Here is an 18,446-nt window from a genome sequence, read left to right as displayed (position 1 = left end):
ACGCTCCAAAAAAGTGCTTTATGTGTGCAGAGCGGCTCCTGCCCCTGGAGAACAGACGCTCAGGTATCTGATGGTGCCTGATAACCATCTTCTCTCAGTTCCTCTCCGTTTGTTTTCTTAATTTAGGGAGCCTCCACGGTTCAACAGCAACACCACGGTGAAGGAAAGCGGGTGTTTTTCTTCCCAGATTCTCCGTCACGGGGCATTGTTCCACTCCGAGGTAGACGATATAGCCTCGGGCCTGCATGGGATCACATTACCCCGGCCGTAGATCTGGCATCACCAATCACAGAGCTGGAAAATAGAATGTAATATCTTAAAACCTTCTTTATACACAGCAGCTGCAGTCCTGCATGTTAGAGGTGACCCATGTGTCTGCAGGCAGCCTCCTCAAATGCATGTGAGCATGTGGCTGTGCATGCTGCCTGCGTCTGCCAGCCTGTTTCCATTGTAAGCCAGCGTTAAGTAGCCTTGCGGGGAGGCTGTAATACAGACTAATGCACCTGAGAGCCCTGAAATCTATAACCATCATCTACATCTCCCTGATATTACTGGAACCGTCTCTGTTACTGTTTCTGATAGGAATCTCCAGGGAGAGCTTTCCCCCCTCCACTGCTGTAGGGTGAGGCATGCATGGCGAGGGAGAGGAGGGAGAGTGTGTGTGTGTGTGTGTGTGTGAGGGGGAGACATGCACCTCTCCATTTCCTCAAGGTGATTCACCTTAATGCACGCTGAAATCAATGTGAAATTGAACTGAAAATTGAACTTTCAGCTCAGTAATGTGGAAGACATGTTGTTATTAAATCTTTTCCTATAGCCATGAAAGCGGCTGACTGATATTTGAACGCTTTTGAAGGCTTGTTTTCAGCTCTGTGGCACCACGGTGTCCTTGATGGAGAGCCTGCGTATTCTCTACCGGGGACCCCAGGCTTCACGAGGAGCCTATGCCTGCCACTTAGAGGCAGAATTGATGGAGCGGCGGCCACCCATAGGCGGTGATTAGCCGGTGTAGGAGGCGAGTTGTGCGTTGGTGGGGGGGCTTCACTGCTCTGAGTCTCGCGCGGCATCTGTTGCGCCCACCATCTCCATTTGGCGGGACAGGTGTTTTGATGTAGGCCTCGCGCACGTCCAGGCCTCCCTGTAATCTCCGCTGTTCCCCTCAGAACAGTCACCACACTTTTCCCGACTGATGCTGCGCGTGCTGGGGCGCGCGCGCGCGTGTATGTGCGCGACGATGCCAGCTGGCACGAGTCGCCATGGTAACACACACCGGTTTCACGAAACCCGTCGGTGCTTAAGGGCAAGAGGAGAGATGAATAAACTAATGAGATTATAAATTATTGTCGGTATAGCTGAACAGTCGGGGTATTTTTACCAGACTGCACGCGCGGGCAACGTGAGGAGAAAGTTTATGGGGCCCATTGTGTGTGACTCTGTTGTGCCTCCTGTAATCTGTTTATGAAGAGGAGCTGAAGTGAACCCACCCCGCGCGCTCTACGCCTCATGTACAAACTAGCTAGTTGCGTGCTGCCTTATTGCATGATTAATTCCGGCGCCTCCGTCCCCCCCTTTTTTCCTCCTCTATGAATTAGCCGGTTGTGTTTGAGATGAAGAGCGGATTCTCCATCACTACGCAGGCTACAACTCGCCTGTCCAGCGGTCCAGTGCCGCAGCTCCCACGGGCTGCACTGTGGAGAAGCGGACCTGCATCCTAAAGCCAAGCGGTTTTTCTCTTTCTCTCTCTCTCTCTCTCCCTCGGTTTTTATCCTCCACCTCATTGCAGTCTTATCACGTCCCCCCCCTCCTCTCTCTCTCTCTCTCTCCCTCTCTCCTCTCTCTTGCTCTCGTCCCCCCCTACCTCCCTCCCTCCCCATCCGCCTGAGCCGCTACAGGAGAGGGAGAGAGAGAGGGAGAAGAGTGCGGCTGAATGTGAACGACATGTCGACAGTCAGCCTCTAAAGTGTTTTCTCGGTCGTTCCTTAATTCTTTGGCGGCGGACTGAGTGAGTATTACCCGCATCCCGGCTCTGCTAACCGTCGCTGTGTGGATGAGAGAGGCTGGTGGGGAGAGACAGACAATGGGGAGTGCAATTGGATTGCGTTACTCTGCCAAGGATTTTCATACATAGCCTGGTAAATGTCTTTTAATAGGTTCTGTTAATGACTAGGCTGTTTAATTGGTCATGCTTTAATTCTGCTAACTATTACAATGTGTGTGCTGTAATGTTAGAGGCTAATTGATTTTCTTGGAGGGGCTGTGGGCTATCCAGCCTGTTATAGCCCCCCTTACATTTGATCTGTGATGCTGCTGCTTTCTCGCCTGATAGTGCGGCTCTGTGCTGGGAGCAGGGGCCCATGTAAAAAGCCAGAGCAAAAGCTTAGTGAGGCTCTGACGGACAGAGAGGACGGAGAGGTAGACACTGGAATTATGTGACATGAATAATATGCTGGAGAATAAGCAGTGACCGTCATCTGTGGTCCGCTTGCGTCAGTGTGCAGGTCTAGAGGAGAAAGGAGGGATGAAAAATAAATAAATAAATAAAAAAAGTCAGAGAGACTTAAGAAAGACAAGGAAGGAAGCCACACCTGTGTCAGGCCTGTTTCGGGATGGACAGACGGACAGTTTAAAATTCTGCTGTGCTGTCACCGGTCCACACTCAAGTCCTCTCCTTTCTTGTTACCATAATGATGCAGAGCAATGCTGACTCGTCCACTCGGCTGATTGGAGAAAAGAGGCTCGAGTGTTGACTGTGTTTCTTCTGATTAAGGAGGGATGGCCGTCCACCAAAGCAGAATCTAACAGGAGGGATCCCAGTGGGCTATCTGGACTCGGTATTGATCTCCTGTATACAAGGGAGGGGGGCTTCGGGCCCAGCTATAAACAATGCATTTTATTTGACGGAGACGAAGACCTACTGGGACTGTGAATGCCTTGTATTATGTATTGTATTCCAATTTGTCAAACACTATCGAGCAACTTGGCCTAGATTGTGCCGTGTTTCTCACGTGAAAAATACATACTCCCAACACTTAAACGACGGGAACACACGCCTTTCACTCCATCTTCCTTACTCCAGGACTGTCCAACAAGTATCGCAGTATTACCACCGGATTGTTACGAAAGCACACACTCATCTACACGTGTCCAGCTACCTGTTCCTGTACTTGGCAGGCGATAAAAGCACACTTTTTTTTTTGGGATATGCTTTGACCTTTCTCGCATTGTTTCCAGCTCTCACACACATAACTTGGCTCCAGCGCTGCTTCTCTGTGAGGCAGGCGTACATTGTGTGCAGGGCGAGAGGAGGGCTTTGATGTAATCAATATCAGATTTCAGCTGTTTCACTGTGAGCTCTCATCCTGAGTGGCAGCCTTGACTGACTTCTTACTGCTTATGCAATCCCACTCCTCTGCTCTCTCCCTCTCCTCCACCTCGCCCCGTTTCCTCTCCCTCTGTACCTCCTCCCTGCCCATTACTCTTCCTTTATCTGTCTGTCTCTTCTTCCTCACTCCATTCCTTCACCTTGTTCCCATTTCTTCCTCCTCCTCCTCTTCTCTTTTCCAGCTCTCCCTTCTTCATAATCATCTCTGTGATTGCTCTTCCTCTCCCGGGCGGTGATGTTTTCACTGCTGCCTCCTTGTCTAACTCGCTGATGCTAGATTATTGCTGTATGATTACAGCTACCATACCATGGTGATCATTATTGCATTCCGCATGGCAGTGTTCAACACTGTACAAGCAGATCGAGATGCTTTATCCAATTTAGATCTCATTAAGACTTGAGAGGAAATCTCCCCCATGCAAGACTCTCATCTCAGCTGTTTCTTCTTGTTCTGTTGTTGTTTTTTTACTCTCATTGCAGTGCCAGTCTCATCACCATCACCATCATCATCAGTTCACGTTCCTGCCGTCACCGCCTTCACATCAGCCCTTTTGAAAACGTTGACGAGTTTTGATTGGCAGCGATGCTTTTCACTCCACTGTCATTATCACAATGATGATTATGACGGGACTCGATGGCTGCTGATAACCTAACACATTCTGCCAATTGATAACACACAGGGTTTTTTTGTGCCTCTTCCTTGTGTTCCCTGATTGCCATTCATCTTATTAAATGGAGCAGTTCATTAGGCGGAAAACAATCTGATTTGCATCTACCCATATTCATATCGCATACATTAAAAACAACACGTGCGTGACATTTCAGCTTCACCAGGCATTTGAGAGTACCGATGAATATATTCATCACAAGCTCCAACCCAACACTTGTCCAAAAAAGCCACTCTGAGAATGATAAAAATGTGATTCACAGGTGAGGTGAACTTGCCCACGTGTTCGCCTTTTTGTTTTTGCATTTTCAATGTCAGAGTTTGAATTTTTAATTCAAAGTCGAGTTGTAGCGGCTGAGAGAGATTGTGCTGCCGGTTGTTTTTGAATCAATATTTCCCGCTTTGGTGAACCCTGCAGAAACAAAGCTTTGTTTTCCCCACGCTGAGTGCTTCTTACATATGTTAGGGTTCTGCTCATATCAATGCACACTGTGGCCTCCTGTTGGCCTATATATCATTATAGCATTGCGATGTAATTCATCCCCCATGGCACTCCAGTCTGTGTGATTTAACTTTGATTTTCTGACTGCTTTATTATGCCTGTGATGTATCATCAATCTGATTCATCCTGAACCGACTTTTGCTGTTGCCTCTCTGGCTGTTTGCCCTCTCTTAACCGTATGTGTGTGTTTGTGTGTGTGTGTGTGTGTGTTAATGTATGTGCCCGGCCTCGCTGTGCAGTGCGGTGAAGGGCCGATGCCGGGCTGTAGCCCCAGGCTGCTGAGCTGAGAGGGAGAAGCAGCAGCAGGAGGATGCAGTGGGTCGCTCTGGCAGTGGCCCTGGGGTGCGTGCGTCTGTCCCGGACGTCGCACGGCCCCACCCCCACCCCCACCTCCACACACACGCCTCTGGTGGACAACTCCGAGGAGGAAGTGGACGAGCCGTGCTTCGAGCCGTGCACGTGCGAGGTCAAAGAAGGTGTGCTGCACGTGCACTGCGATGGGCGGGGCTTCACTAATGGCAGCCAGGTATCACCCCTCGTCGTTTATCTTCCCGTGCACGTGGACCTGCTCTGCCCTGCACTTTATTGCATTTATCTCATTAACATACCTCCAATATCTCCAAGTCTAATATCCTGTCTGTAACGTGGCTTATGGCTGTTTCGAACTGTTAAATTCATGTAATTAATGAGATAACTAATCAGACCTCTAATTAATCACTCAGGTGTCACATTCGTGGGTCCGCCCTTTCAAACTCAACCTCCAGAGGAACTCTCTGAGGCGTCTCTATAGCAACGGGTTTCAGCACCTTGGCAACGCAGTGTCGATAAACCTTGGCAACAATGCACTCCAGGACATCCGAGTGGGAGCTTTCAACGGGTTGGCCAAACTCAGACGCCTGTACCTGCACGAGAACAAGCTGGAGGTCTTCAGAAATGACACCTTCGCTGGCTTAGAGGCCCTGGAATACCTCCAGGTGGGAATATAATCCCCGTGATTGACGGCATTATTGACAAATTCGCCAGAGATTACAATAGATAGCTGTGACAGAAATAGCTAGCAGGTGGCATGAGTGAGAGAATCTTCTGGAGATCTGTGTGCAGCTTCCAAAGGAGGGTGCCTCGGCTTCTGTGCCGCGTTCACTCTCATTTTCAATTGCAGCAATTATCTTCATCATATTTTCTCTTTTCACCTGCAGGCCGACTACAACGTGATCAAACGAATCGACAGCGGCGCTCTGAGGTTCCTCTTCAAGCTCCGGGTTCTCATCCTCAACGACAACCTGATCCCCGTCTTGCCTGCTCATCTGTTTAGGTGAGATTCTGATGATTTTACTGCAAAAGCTTTTGAATCACACCGGCACTGATCTGCAGGAATATCAGTGTCAGACACAATTAGCCACTCTGTACTTCCTTTTTGAATTAATATTTCTGTGGCTTTCTATTTCATGTCATAAAAGACGGATTAATCATCAGATAAAAAGCAGATTTCTCAGCGATGGAATGTGTGAAGCTTTATTTTTCACTTACTATCACGTTGTCCTTTCATCTAACCTAGCTAACTATCCCCCCTCCTCCTCCTCCTCCTTCTCCTCCTGCTCCAGATCTGTGTCTCTGACTCATCTGGACCTGCGGGGAAACCGTCTGAAGAGCCTGGCATATGCTGGGACGCTGGAGTACGTCGGCCGCTCCCTGATGGAGCTGCAGCTGGAGGAGAATCCCTGGAACTGCGGCTGCGAGGCGGTGCAGCTGCAGCAGTGGCTGGGTCAGATCCCTTACACGGCCGTAGTCGGGGACGTCACCTGCGAGTATCCCTTCCACCTTCACGGCAAGGACCTGAGGGAAATCCCCCGCAAGGAGCTGTGTGCTGACCTCCCGGATAAAGACCTACAAGGAGAGGGGGGTGGTCCTTCAACGGGGTCACAGCCCCAACATTTGCCACCAAACTCTAAACCCAACACTCTCCCTGGGCGAGTCCGGCCGACTAAACCGTCCTCCATGGTCCACGGCTCCCGCCAGAACACTCACACCTCCTCCACTTCCTCGTCTTCGTCTTCAGCCGAGCGAAAAGACAGGCAACCCAGGCCGACAAAAAGACCTCGGCCCTCCAGGATTTCTCCCACCCCACGCAACCAGAATCCCCCCATTGCTGGCTATCAAACCCGACCCCCCATCCCCATCATTTGCCCCATCGGCTGCACTTGCAACCTGCACATCACAGACCTGGGCCTGACCGTCAACTGCAAGGAGAACGCCTTCCTCAACGTGTCCCAGCTCACGCCCCGGCCCCTCAACGGCCGCAAGCTGTACCTGAGCGGAAACTTAATCCAGAGGATCTACCGCACGGACTTCTGGAATTTCTCCAGCCTCGACCTGCTCCACCTGGGGAACAACCGGATCTCCTACCTCCAGGAGGGGGCCTTCTCCAGCCTGACCAGCCTGAGGAGCCTCTACCTGAACGGGAACAACCTGGAGCGGCTCAGCCCGCACATGTTCCTCGGACTGCAGAATCTGAGGTATTAACGCTAAAATGCTGCACTTCAAACATATTCACAAACCGAAACTACACGCCAGATAAGGTAATTAGACGTTTGTTTAGAAGAACGTGGAAATTAATTTCATTTTGATCACCATTATGTCGGAGTTTGATCTGAAATGAAAGGTGCCCATTCTCTTCCAGGAGTGTCATTTAGTTGTTAGTCACGCTGCCTGATGGCGTGCTTCAACTGAGGTGTGAGCCCGCGTTGAGTGACAACCTGAAAATTAATGTTTTTTTGTATTTGCATACAGAGGTGTTGATAATGCGCTGAGACGTCTTGATGGTGCCAAGAATCTGCTTATAAGAAAAAAGGGGTTATTATAAGAAGAGTGATGCGTATGTATCATTGTCAGATTAAGCTTACGGAGATAATTCCCCTGCAAATATTACATGCAGCGAATGTCTGTCGTTGTATTGATGCAGTTCGTTTGGTTAAGACAACAGGTCAACTTGAATCCTCCGCTCTGAAACATATGAGAAGGTTTTAGCTTTCAGCTCCACTATCCATATTTCAAGATACGGTTCAGAAGACCTACACTCCCATTCATTTGACTATTAATCAATAATAAAGATCCTCTCAGGACGTTTAAAAAACTCTTCCCCTTAACCTCTCGTTAGCCTTTTTTAACCACTCCGGGGCGACTCAGCGGCGTATATTTAAACCAGATCAATGGCAGCAGATTGGATGACTAGCATGCAGGGGAAAGTCTCCAGTCATACTTAATCCGTCCCCTAAATTCACGCTGATTTCTATTATTGAAAAAAGAAAATTAAAAATTCATAGCGTTTTAAATTTGACATGACGATCAGGCATGCCGCGGCAAGTGTAAGTAGTCGTCAGAGCCAAAATAACACGGTTTCTTTTTATAGTGATGATCAGTCAGTCAGCTTTGAACAGCGGAGGTGCAGATTAAGTCAGATTTGTGTTATGACTTTTTTACATTAATATTAATTTATGTAATTATCATGCGGGGATGCAGGAGAGGAGATTACCTACATAATGCCAAATAAATAATTCATATGAGGCTGTGATCAAGAGTGACTTATTTATACAAAGTTACGACGCAAACAGGTCAACATACGACCTTATTGATTTAATCTAAGGAGCAGTTTCCATTCAACCATGTCCTATTTATTCTCCTCTTGCCATGCTCCATCTTCTCAGACACCTAACACCGTCCTCTCCTCCCTTTAAGGTACCTTTACTTTGAATACAACGAGATCCGTGAGGTCGATCCAGGAACCTTCGACTCCATGCCGTCCCTCGAGCTGTTGTTCCTCAACGCAAACCTGCTGCGGAGCCTCCCCCTCGGCGTGTTCTCTGGAGTTAATCTGGCTCGCCTCAATCTGAGAAACAACCACCTCCTGCTGCTCCCCTCGGTCGGCGTGCTGGAGCACCTCACCGGACTGGTGCAGGTTAGTGCGAGCCTATTTGTTGAATGAATGAACGAGTTTCAGTGCAGTTTGATGCTTGTAAAAACGATCCTGATGTGCTAACCCGCTCGTGTGTGAATGAGTCAGATACCTGGCACAAAGCTTTTTAGCGAATTTAGGCCAAACAACAAACAGAATGAATTGTTGAGTGACAGTGGCAGGGTGAAAAATGGAGATTATTGAATTGTATCACCCCCGTTGATTTACTAAACGAAAATGTGCATAATTATAGACCGTATTTGTTTCAAATGTCAGACGGCGAGATTAAAAGAACTAATGGATTGCCAAGACACATTACATTATCACAGCGTGATGAAACAAACAAAGCAAGCTGAAATCTTCACATCCAGCCATACCCACGTTCAGAACTTCTGGCAGCCCCTGATCTCCTGGCCTCTGGCACAGCTGCAGCTCTCTCTCTGTCATCTGTTGTTTTGAGAGCTCTGCTGTGGCGTGTGGGACTCTGGTTGCGCCTCAGGTATTCTAATTGGAAAATTGCAATTGACTCGATTTGCATAAGTGGTCTTAATAAATCAGGAGCTAAAATGGAGAAAGCTGAACCCCTCAAGTTTTTGAGCATGGCGCTAATTAACACACCTCTTAGTAAAAACACTACAGTGTGCGTTAAATTCACTGTTTGTGTGTGAGCTTACCTTGCACATTTGACTGCAGCATTACAGTATGTGACTGGCTGCCGTACACAATGTGAGGATAAGCGCCGTACCCGAGGTATTACAAATTTTCATCCTGCCTCCTCTCACTTCAGCAAATTTAGTGTACCAGGCTTTTCTTAGACAGCCCGCGTAGAATGAGGTAAGGTGGGTGTGGATTAGCCTGAATGTCATTGTGAATTTCTGTTTGACTTTGCTCCATGAAAAAATTCCAGATTCTCGGTAGTGTGGGTGAGGCTGGCAGTTCAGAGGCTGCTGCTTAATGTTTGCTCAGGGGAAGGACGACAGCGGTTTCTGGAGCCGTGTAGAAGTGTATTATGTTTCCGCGCTGTTATAAAGCAGTCGCCCTATGGAGGTACAGTGCGAGCCACATCCATGGAGCCCAGTGGTATTACCAGTGAAGTGCTCGAAAATCTGTGACACAGTAATTGAATTCATTCATTTACCAGGGTTGTTATTACTCCGACAAAGCCACATTAGCGCTGCCCGTGGACTGCAGAAAATAATATGACAATGATATCACCTGTTGACTTGACGCTGGCCTGTTTGAAGCGCGGGCACTGGGATTTCTGGGCGCCAGCGTGCGCTTTCCGAGCCAGAGTTTGCACAGTAAAATCAAAGGGTAACACAGATGGAGACAGGGTGAAGCTCGCAGCTGCTGTGGAAAAAAAAAAGCAGGCCATTTTGATAATCATAAAGCAGCAGCATGTATAGCTTAGAGTCATTGTCACCATCAAGAACAGGATTATACAGTCACACCCACTTACATGCACTGATATCTTATGAAAGAAAATACCTCCCTGATGTCAGTGGTGTTTAAAATAACCATTAGTGAGACATTACAGAGCAAATTAAAATCGCTATGGTGTCTATGATCTATTTAAACTAGTGAACACAGGAAGAAATAAGTCTTCCCTTTGAAAATAATTTTATAAAATCAACTTAGGTGAATCAGCATCTTCTGAGTGGGTGCCAGAAATGTGTACGGTTCAGGAATACATATGTCTTTTCTCAGTAGATGCAAAGAACTTGTTGTATAATAGTGCAGCTCTGTCTCATAACTGCAAGCTGCGCTGAAGAAAGTTGCCCACAGCTACATCTCACCCTGTGCGGTGTCAGATAGAAAAAAAAAACACAATGTGCACTGCAGAGGGATTGATGAAAACAACACTACACTCACCAGGGGCAGGTTTGGCATGAACGCATTGCATGCAATACCCAGAATAATCTAATATTCAGCTAATTATCAGTGTTGCATGATTCTGTATTTAAACAGCCTAAATACAATACAGAGTGATTTAATCAGTTTTTAAAGGTCTACTTAAGGGAATAGTTTGATATTTTGGTCCATACACAGGTTCTTGCCAAGAAAGATTAAAAGATTGATAACACTTTTATGTCCGTCTGTTCAGTATGAGACAAAAGACACTAGCTGGTTAGCTTAAATTAGCATAAAGAGTGGAAATAGCTAACCAAAATCTGCATTCAGGACCTCTTAATGAAGCTCATAAATTAACACGATCCTATTTGTTTTAAAAGTGCAAAAGTGTTTCAAACAACACCAACACTGCACTGCCAATGCTGAATTACATCATCCCTTACAGACTCATTAGCTTGTAGCATTGGAGCCGCTAAGCCGTAGTGTTACTCTCTGGTTTAAACAGACCCTGAAAGCCACAGAAACAATCATGGTGATTTAACTCTGTTGGAAATAGGCAGCGGCTGAGCTGTCAACCACTTACAAATAGTCCTTGAAATGTGATACACTTAACCAAACAAAATGGATTCAGACCAGCAACCAACTGAATTTAGCCCAGTAGAAACACTGTTTAATATATCTATTAGATAATAGATACCATCACGAAGACTAACAAAAGCTTAATATAAAATGCTGGGTGTTTAAACTCATCTTGCTGTTATCAAACTAGCAGAGGAGTTTTACACTTGAAGCTAATATTTAGGGTTAGCAATACTGAGGTTAAAGGTGCTAACGTGGCTCAGCTAGCTAGTAGCTTCACAGTAAAATGAGGTTGACATCTTATGCTGCCTTCAAATTGAAGCTGCTGTTAGCTCTTTGTTACACCAATGTAAATCATAAACATACTACAATACTTACAGTTCATAGCAAAGTTGTAAAAATACTACTATTGGGCAACAGCAACATGGATGCTAGCTAAAACACTTGCTAGCAGGCGAGTAGCTACCCTAATGAAGGAAATGCCTAGTTGAGGCTGTTAGGAATAATGTTATCTTCAGACTTCTTCAGACAAAAGAAGAAACACGACTAAAATACATAATAATTAAATGACTTTTTCCATATCTGAAAATGTCAGTGGACAAGTGCGGGGTGTTCATATTGATGCTTGTGCGCACTGTAACACACAACTCCCCATTTAAAGGCCACATAAAACTGATAGTCAGCTAAAAGAGGTAATTATAAGCATTAATGTCCTCATCAGCTCACATTAACTTCTACGGAACGACCGCCTGTCTGTTCAACTCTTGACTCTCTTAGTCAGACCATTATTTTCAGTCGGCTGCTTTACATCCTGTGAAGTAAATACTCCATCTCCTGAACACAGAACAACCCAGTGGATATGTTTATGCACTAAAAACATCTAGGAAAAAAAATGTTGTAATGTCAGCCAATATTTCACTCGAAACTGCACCGCGCGGCAGAAACACGGCGACCACAGGTGTTTTAGGACATAAACACATTAGCTCAATAAAAGCTGCTGAAATACCAGGCTTTTAGTAGATCTGTTTGACCAATCTTCTGGCAAGCAGAGCAGCCTATTTTCTATTTCAGGAAGGACGATGGACTTCAGTCTCATTGACTGTCCGTCTCAATATTTCAACTTTAGTGAACGCCAAGACAGCCAGTTAAAACACAACACGCAGATTTGTCGTGCAAAACAAAGGCAGGATTCTTTCTATTAAAAAGTATTAATGTATTCAATTATCTGTAGGGGTGGATGATATAGACATAATTACTACTGCCCTGTTGTATTTTTCTACAATTAAGAGGGCAAACATGCTCATCATAGCACTTTGCAGCACTTCACGAACACAGCAAATCCAGATATCTAACACAGCCGCATTAAAAGATAGTGTTTGTTTTCACTCCGAATTAAAGATCAAGGGCTTCTCTCTAGACTCAGTGTTGCACTGATGTTCAGCAATCACACAGAGAAGGAGAGTCAGTAGATTTCTCCACTGACAATAGCCTCAATGGAGCAGAAACTCTTGCTCTTTGCTCTTTGCTATTACTACCGCTCTCTCTCCACCTACATGAAACACAAACTGCTGGATAGAACAAGTTCATGCCCCTTCTCAAGGGGTTGTCGAAGACGCTCTGGGAAATATGGGAAATCACTATCAGCGGTAGCAGTGAGCGTGAGTAAAGTACACCGTGAAAGAAAATTACAACACTTGAAGGAAAAAAAAGAAAACCTCCTGGAACGCACTCGCAGAATGATGAAACTTAACAGCGTCAGAGTATCCATGAGTGAATTGCTGTGATGCATTTTCACTGGCTTTGTATGTATAATATCTCGCATACGCTGTAGCCAAGAAGACAGTTTTCCAATATACACATTTTTTAGAAAAAAAGTACATTATGCGTGCGCTGCAGATTCTTCTTCAAATGCGCTCTTTTCATTTCTGCTCTGTGTATTATTCAAAAGACAATGAAACACATTCATCAGTATGGGGAAGGCTTGGCAAGCTGAAGCTCGGGAGCGCCTCGGCACCAGAGACTACAGCAAAATCCCTGCACCAGATCCTCCAAAAACCTGCTTATATTGACTGTATTTCTGTGAAGTAACTGCAGCAGTTCTTATGACTGACAGTATATCGCCATTTGAGCAAAGTGATCAATTATAAGACACACGGCTCGCTGAGAACATCCTGAATTTCTCCCCGATGGGATTCTTTTATGGCTCCCAAATAAATCTTGGACAATTATTGCCTGATCTTTGATCTCCGTCATAATGATAAAAACCCACAGGAGCAAATTTACTCTGCCTCTGCAGCCAAAGCGTGGCACTTTCAATCCAAAATTGATGCCAGTATTTAAAACTGGCTGAATAAATTTTTTGACAAAAGAATTTCTCCCTGAAAAAACACTGCTCTTAAAATTGCGACATTTAAACAAGACTGGTGGCTGATTTTGCAAAAGGAGTGTATGTTAATTATAAAGTATTATCATACTATGTGTGCCTTTTATAAGGGGAATGAGTTTACCAAAAGCTTAATGAACTAATGATTTCAAACGCTCTCGTTCTCTCTGCTACGAGCACCTGTGGGGCTAACTGAAGGTCTATAATTTGCCTTCACAACAGAGCTTTGATTGACAGGTCGACAGCAAATCACACACTAGGTGATCAGGCGTATAAATTGTAAGCGGTGTTTGACACGTTGGACAGATGCTTGCGAAAGAGAAGGGGATAGATCCCTTGAGATCCGCGGGAAAGCAAACGTAACCTGAAATAACACGCTTCGGGAGATTCAACCAGATGGAAGTCTGTAATAAAAGTAATGAAACCGCACAAACAAGCTGATAAATAGTTTTATTCTAAATGTCACCTTGTTTTTTAATGTGCATTCATGCTGAATTACAGTCTAGTTGTGTCACAATCATGCCAAAACATGGAAAACTGCCCCTTTCAGTGGACCTTTGTTGTAGTGGAAGTGTTCAAACTGCGACAGAGTTGTTTCTGCTCTCTCTCCACTCGCAATCATGCCATTATTGCAGCCCCACAAAAGCCCACAGTGGGCTAACTCCAATAAAGTGAAGGAGCTTCCTGTTGTTCGGTATGAGGCACGGGGAAGCAGTCGTACCACGGCTCCCACAACAGCAATGCTGAATCATCTCGAAAAGCATCCATCTATATCTGTAAGCCAGGGAGATGGCCTAACCAAATTAGCATGACAACATTTGCACAAGGCACTTGGAAGTGTGACAGAGAGAATATCAGCTTTCATTGCCAGTGTCATTGCTAAAGATATGGAAGAGATCAGTTCTGCAGACAATAACGTGGTGTAAGTGATTCCCTTTCATGCATAATCTGCTTTAGCCATGTGGCAAAGTGAATATTTGAGTTTGTTTTAGGACAGGAAATCAAACTAGCTGGCAGCGAGAAAACGGATTTACGCACACACCTATTGGATTATAGCACGCGGGAGGGTTGCATCACCTCCTGTCTATTGTTAAAAAGTGCCGTGATGCTCTCACAAGCTCGTCGCACAACACCTGCCGGCGAGTTTGGTCGATAACCACTTATGTAAACTCTGAGTGGTCTTTATTGTAAACTGAAATATTCCCTATAACCCGCCGAAGCGAACGTGTGAACAGGTTTTAAAGAGAGCCCCCGTGGGTGGTACGAGTTGAATTGGTCACTGCTCGGATTGTTCTCGATTATTGAGAACATACGGCCGCCTGCCCACAGCCATTCAGGAAATGTAAGCACTCTAATGTTTCGATGACCCTATAATGACTGTATTTACATTTAATCAGCTCTTTACATCACCTGCATTTTTCAAAAATGATGTGAAGATGCCGGCCATAGTGGAGGGCTGTATTCTATTATGCAAATGCTGAGAAACTCATTTTCCATATATTGTGGCGGGTGAAAGGCAAAGAGAGAAAACATCATTTTTCTTGTTGTCATCTTATTACTCTCCAAGCATCTGGCTTATTCCTCAACACAAGAAACCTTTACCAAGACACTCGTATGTTTCAGAAGAATGTCAGCAAAGTGATTCATGAATTTGCATTGCATGGCAGACCAGTAATTGTTGTGCTGTTACGCTATGACAACGCGCTGTGGTGTGGTGTTGTGTTTCTCCAGGTAGACCTGCAGCAGAACCCCTGGGAGTGCAACTGTGAAGCAGCTCCACTCAAGCGTTGGCTGGAGGGGCTCAGCGCGGTGGTGGTGGTGGGAGAAGTGGTCTGCCATTCCCCGGAAAAGACCAAAGGTGTAGACCTGCGCTCTCTCTCCATGGAGCTGCTCTGCCCGGAGCTGGAGCCCCAAGAGGACCAGGAGCAGGAGGAGCAGACGGCCACCTCCACGGCTGCAGACGGAGGGGTATCTGTTGGCTACCCCGGCTCAGGCCTGGGCCCCCTGATCCCCCCGGGGAAGGATTCAATCCCCCTGTCGGTGCTTGTGCTCAGCCTGCTGGTTCTGTTTGTGTCGGCGTTCTTCGCGGCGGCGGCGCTAATTGCCTACGCCCTGAGGAGGAGGGACAAGCTGCCGTTCCGCCGCCAGGGAGAGGTCGACTTGGCCGGCATCCAGATGGAGTGTGGGATCTTCACCGAGCAGACGCACCACCATCACCACCACCACACCCATCATGGGCTACCGGAGACGCCGCCTCTACCTGCGCCCGAACACAATCACGTCTATGACACCATCTTGCCCCCGGAGGCTGCGCTCAAAGGTCAGAACACAGCTTCAACCTCGCACATGTGTAGCAACCCCATCTACAAGGAGGAGCAGGAAGCGGCGGTCAAACAGCGGCCGCAGACGTTTGCAGCTGCCAAAGACAGCGGGGAGGGAGGATACTGCTCCGCGGCGGAGAAGGAGAGGGAGTGGACACTTGAGGTGTCCTCGTCCCCAATCAGCACCGTCACCGGAGCGATGGGACCGCTCGCCGGCCTCCACGGTAACGGCATCCTCTGCCCCACCGTCATCGACAGCCAGGGCCCCACCCCTAAAGTGGAACTGGTGGATTGCCTCTTTAGACTCCCCACCCCCGAGTTCAGAGACCTGCCAGACAGGTACGCGAGGCCGCCGCCCTGCTACCCCCACCCGCAAGACTCCAAACAGGACGCCAGACCCGACCAAACGCTCGTGGTCACCACCGCCAGCTCCACAGCAGGCGGGAGTAACAGCAGCCAGAGCGAGCAGGGAGCAGGGGAGCAGAGACTGAGGACCACACCGGACTACATGGAGGTGCTGGACCGCTCTTACCAGTTTTAATAATCCTCCTCTTCCTTCTTTTACTCCTCCTCCTCCTTCCTGCTACTCCTCTTCTCTCGTCTCCTCATCATCTCCCTCTCTGGTGATGAATCATCCGGTAACAATGACTCCTGTACAGAGGCTGGCGTGGCTTTGAGAGGAGCCTGTGGGGGAGCGGGACTACGCCACACACACCGTGTTTATTCCTGGATAACGAGCTGAGGTCAGTTTTTTTGTATTTTCCCCAACAACAGGTCGGTGTTCGGCGAGGATTAGCTGATCCCAGAAATCTGCCTGGAGGCGAAACTTCATCTGCAGCTACTACAGAATTTTTCCCTCCATTACGCCTCACAGTCGTAAAAAAAAAAAAGTACTGAGGCTCTGTTTTTTTTTTCTACTCAGTTCATTGAGCGGGATACAATGATGTAACGGAGGTGGTGGGCGTTAATGTTCATCTTATCAGTGTAGAAGGACCTGCGCGGAGGTGAGACACACCAGCCCTTTGCAGCATCAAACACAGAGTCGCAAACTGTGACAGGTGTGAGAGAGAGGCAAGAGGGGAGAGAAGTGACTGAAAACAGCCAAGTGCCTTAGCAATGAACAGCCAGCAGCGTGGTCAATGCTTATTTTTCTATGAATACAGATCTATTTATCTAAACAAAGAGGTTTGACTACCAACGGACGGAACGCTGATGGACGACCGAGACTGAAAGCAATCAAAGCCGCCGGATAATTGCATTCCCTGGATGAGCCAAAAATAATAATATACCCAGTCAATATTGGAGTTGTTTGTATGCAGTTCAGTTCATTTTCATCCAGTTAACTTAATTTTGCTTATCCAGTTGAATTTTTTTTTACAGGCTAGAAGAAGGACTAATCCGGGAATGATAGAGGAAGTGATCCGCGTTTGTTTTTACTTAGACGAAGCAAAGGGAAGGCCGACGTGCAGGAGGACAATCTGGGGGATGGATGCATTTTGGATTTCTTAATCAGCCAGACTTAACGGGGCCCGCGAGGACCTCTGCTCCACATCTTTCTTTCCTGGGACAAAGGCACCGAGGTTATTGTATTGATTTTTGAGTATTTCTCAAAGGGAAAATTGAATGGCAGAACAAAAAGAAACGGACTAAAAAAAACTAGGCTTTTTTTCAAAAGAACAAAAAAAAAGACTGACACTTCTCTCAACTATCGATTATTATCTTTTACGGAGGTACCTTTTTATGCTTTCATCTCCTACCAATAGTAGAGGCAGTTGTGAATATATTTATTCTTAGTTTTTGCGTGTTGAAGCTCTCCTGTAAGGGATCATGTTATATTAATGTATAGGATGATTCTGCATCTGGTTCAGCCTTCTTACCGCCGACCCACGAAATACAATAAAGGGTGCTACGTAAAAAAAAAAAAAATGCGCTGGAAGCTAATGTGTAACCACACATACACACACACACACAGGTACACACATGACCTGACCCCTATAAATGCACATCCATTGCTTTAATAGCGCATGAAAGGAACGGCTCGAGGTGTGTTAAGCCTGTAAGCTGGTCGACGCAGCGTGTTGGAGAGATGAGCTAAGCTGGGGCCTGCAGGGCTCCTCACACACTCAAAGATGGAGATAGAAGCTAATAGTGTGAAATCTTCCATTAATGCTATAAAATCAATACAATCTATTTGTGAATCGAGGACGTGTAAGGCTGGTGTTCCCCGGGGCCAAGGTTGTGAATCGTTCCTTTCTTAATAGATCTCTCTATCGGCCTCCTCTCTTCCATTTCCTCTTTATTCCTTTTGTTCTTTCTTCTCTCCTCTACTTCCCCTTCCCTCTCTCCTTGCTCCGGCTGTCAGCTCAGCCTCACAGGACAGACACGGAGAGATGCTGCTCTATATGCTGCTCGACACACAGGTAGCCCGCACTGAAGGGTGCCTACGTTTGTGTGTGTGTGAGTGTGTGTGTTTTTTTTGTCTCCCTTTCTGCCGTGCTCTTTCCATCCTTCGGTGATGAGAGCAGTTCTTCAGACGCCTCCTCACTCGCAGTGTTCAGAACTCTGTTGCACAGATAATCCCCCTGTGGGTGCGTTTTTTTCCCTCCGTGTGTGTGTGTGTGTGTGTGTATTCAAAGGGGTGTGCCTTTGTTTGTAGGTGTGTGTTTAAGAAAATGTGTGAAGCTGCAGCTAGTTGAGTCTGTTTGTGTGTGCGTGACGGAGAGAGTGAGTGCAGCCTCCGTCCAGCCTTAATCCTCTAAGCTGTGTAGTTCACTCATGCCACATCAGCCTCATTGTGTCTACAGACAAAGAC

The 18,446-nt window shown here is 46.7% G+C and overlaps 1 protein-coding gene across 1 annotated transcript; it reads left to right on the top strand.

The window, feature by feature from the left end:
* The first annotated feature begins 1,918 nt into the window (after window positions 1-1,918).
* Window positions 1,919-17,535, top strand: LOC138591727 (SLIT and NTRK-like protein 3). The gene is made up of 7 exons (XM_069662398.1): window positions 1,919-2,002; window positions 4,791-5,077; window positions 5,274-5,525; window positions 5,748-5,863; window positions 6,153-7,064; window positions 8,284-8,503; window positions 15,045-17,535. The coding sequence occupies exons 2-7, from the start codon at window positions 4,862-4,864 to the stop codon at window positions 16,173-16,175; spliced, it is 2,847 nt and encodes a 948-aa protein (XP_069518499.1). The 5' UTR covers window positions 1,919-2,002; window positions 4,791-4,861; the 3' UTR covers window positions 16,176-17,535.
* The last annotated feature ends 911 nt before the right edge of the window (window positions 17,536-18,446 follow it).

The sequence above is a fragment of the Semicossyphus pulcher genome, unplaced genomic scaffold, assembly GCF_022749685.1.
Source record: "Semicossyphus pulcher isolate SPU_LCO1_2020_fin unplaced genomic scaffold, fSemPul1.0.p SCAF_14, whole genome shotgun sequence".
In the NCBI taxonomy this organism is placed as follows: Eukaryota; Metazoa; Chordata; class Actinopteri; order Labriformes; family Labridae; genus Semicossyphus; species Semicossyphus pulcher.
Note: the sequence above shows the minus strand (reverse complement) of the source record. Positions and strands in the feature narration are given on the sequence as shown.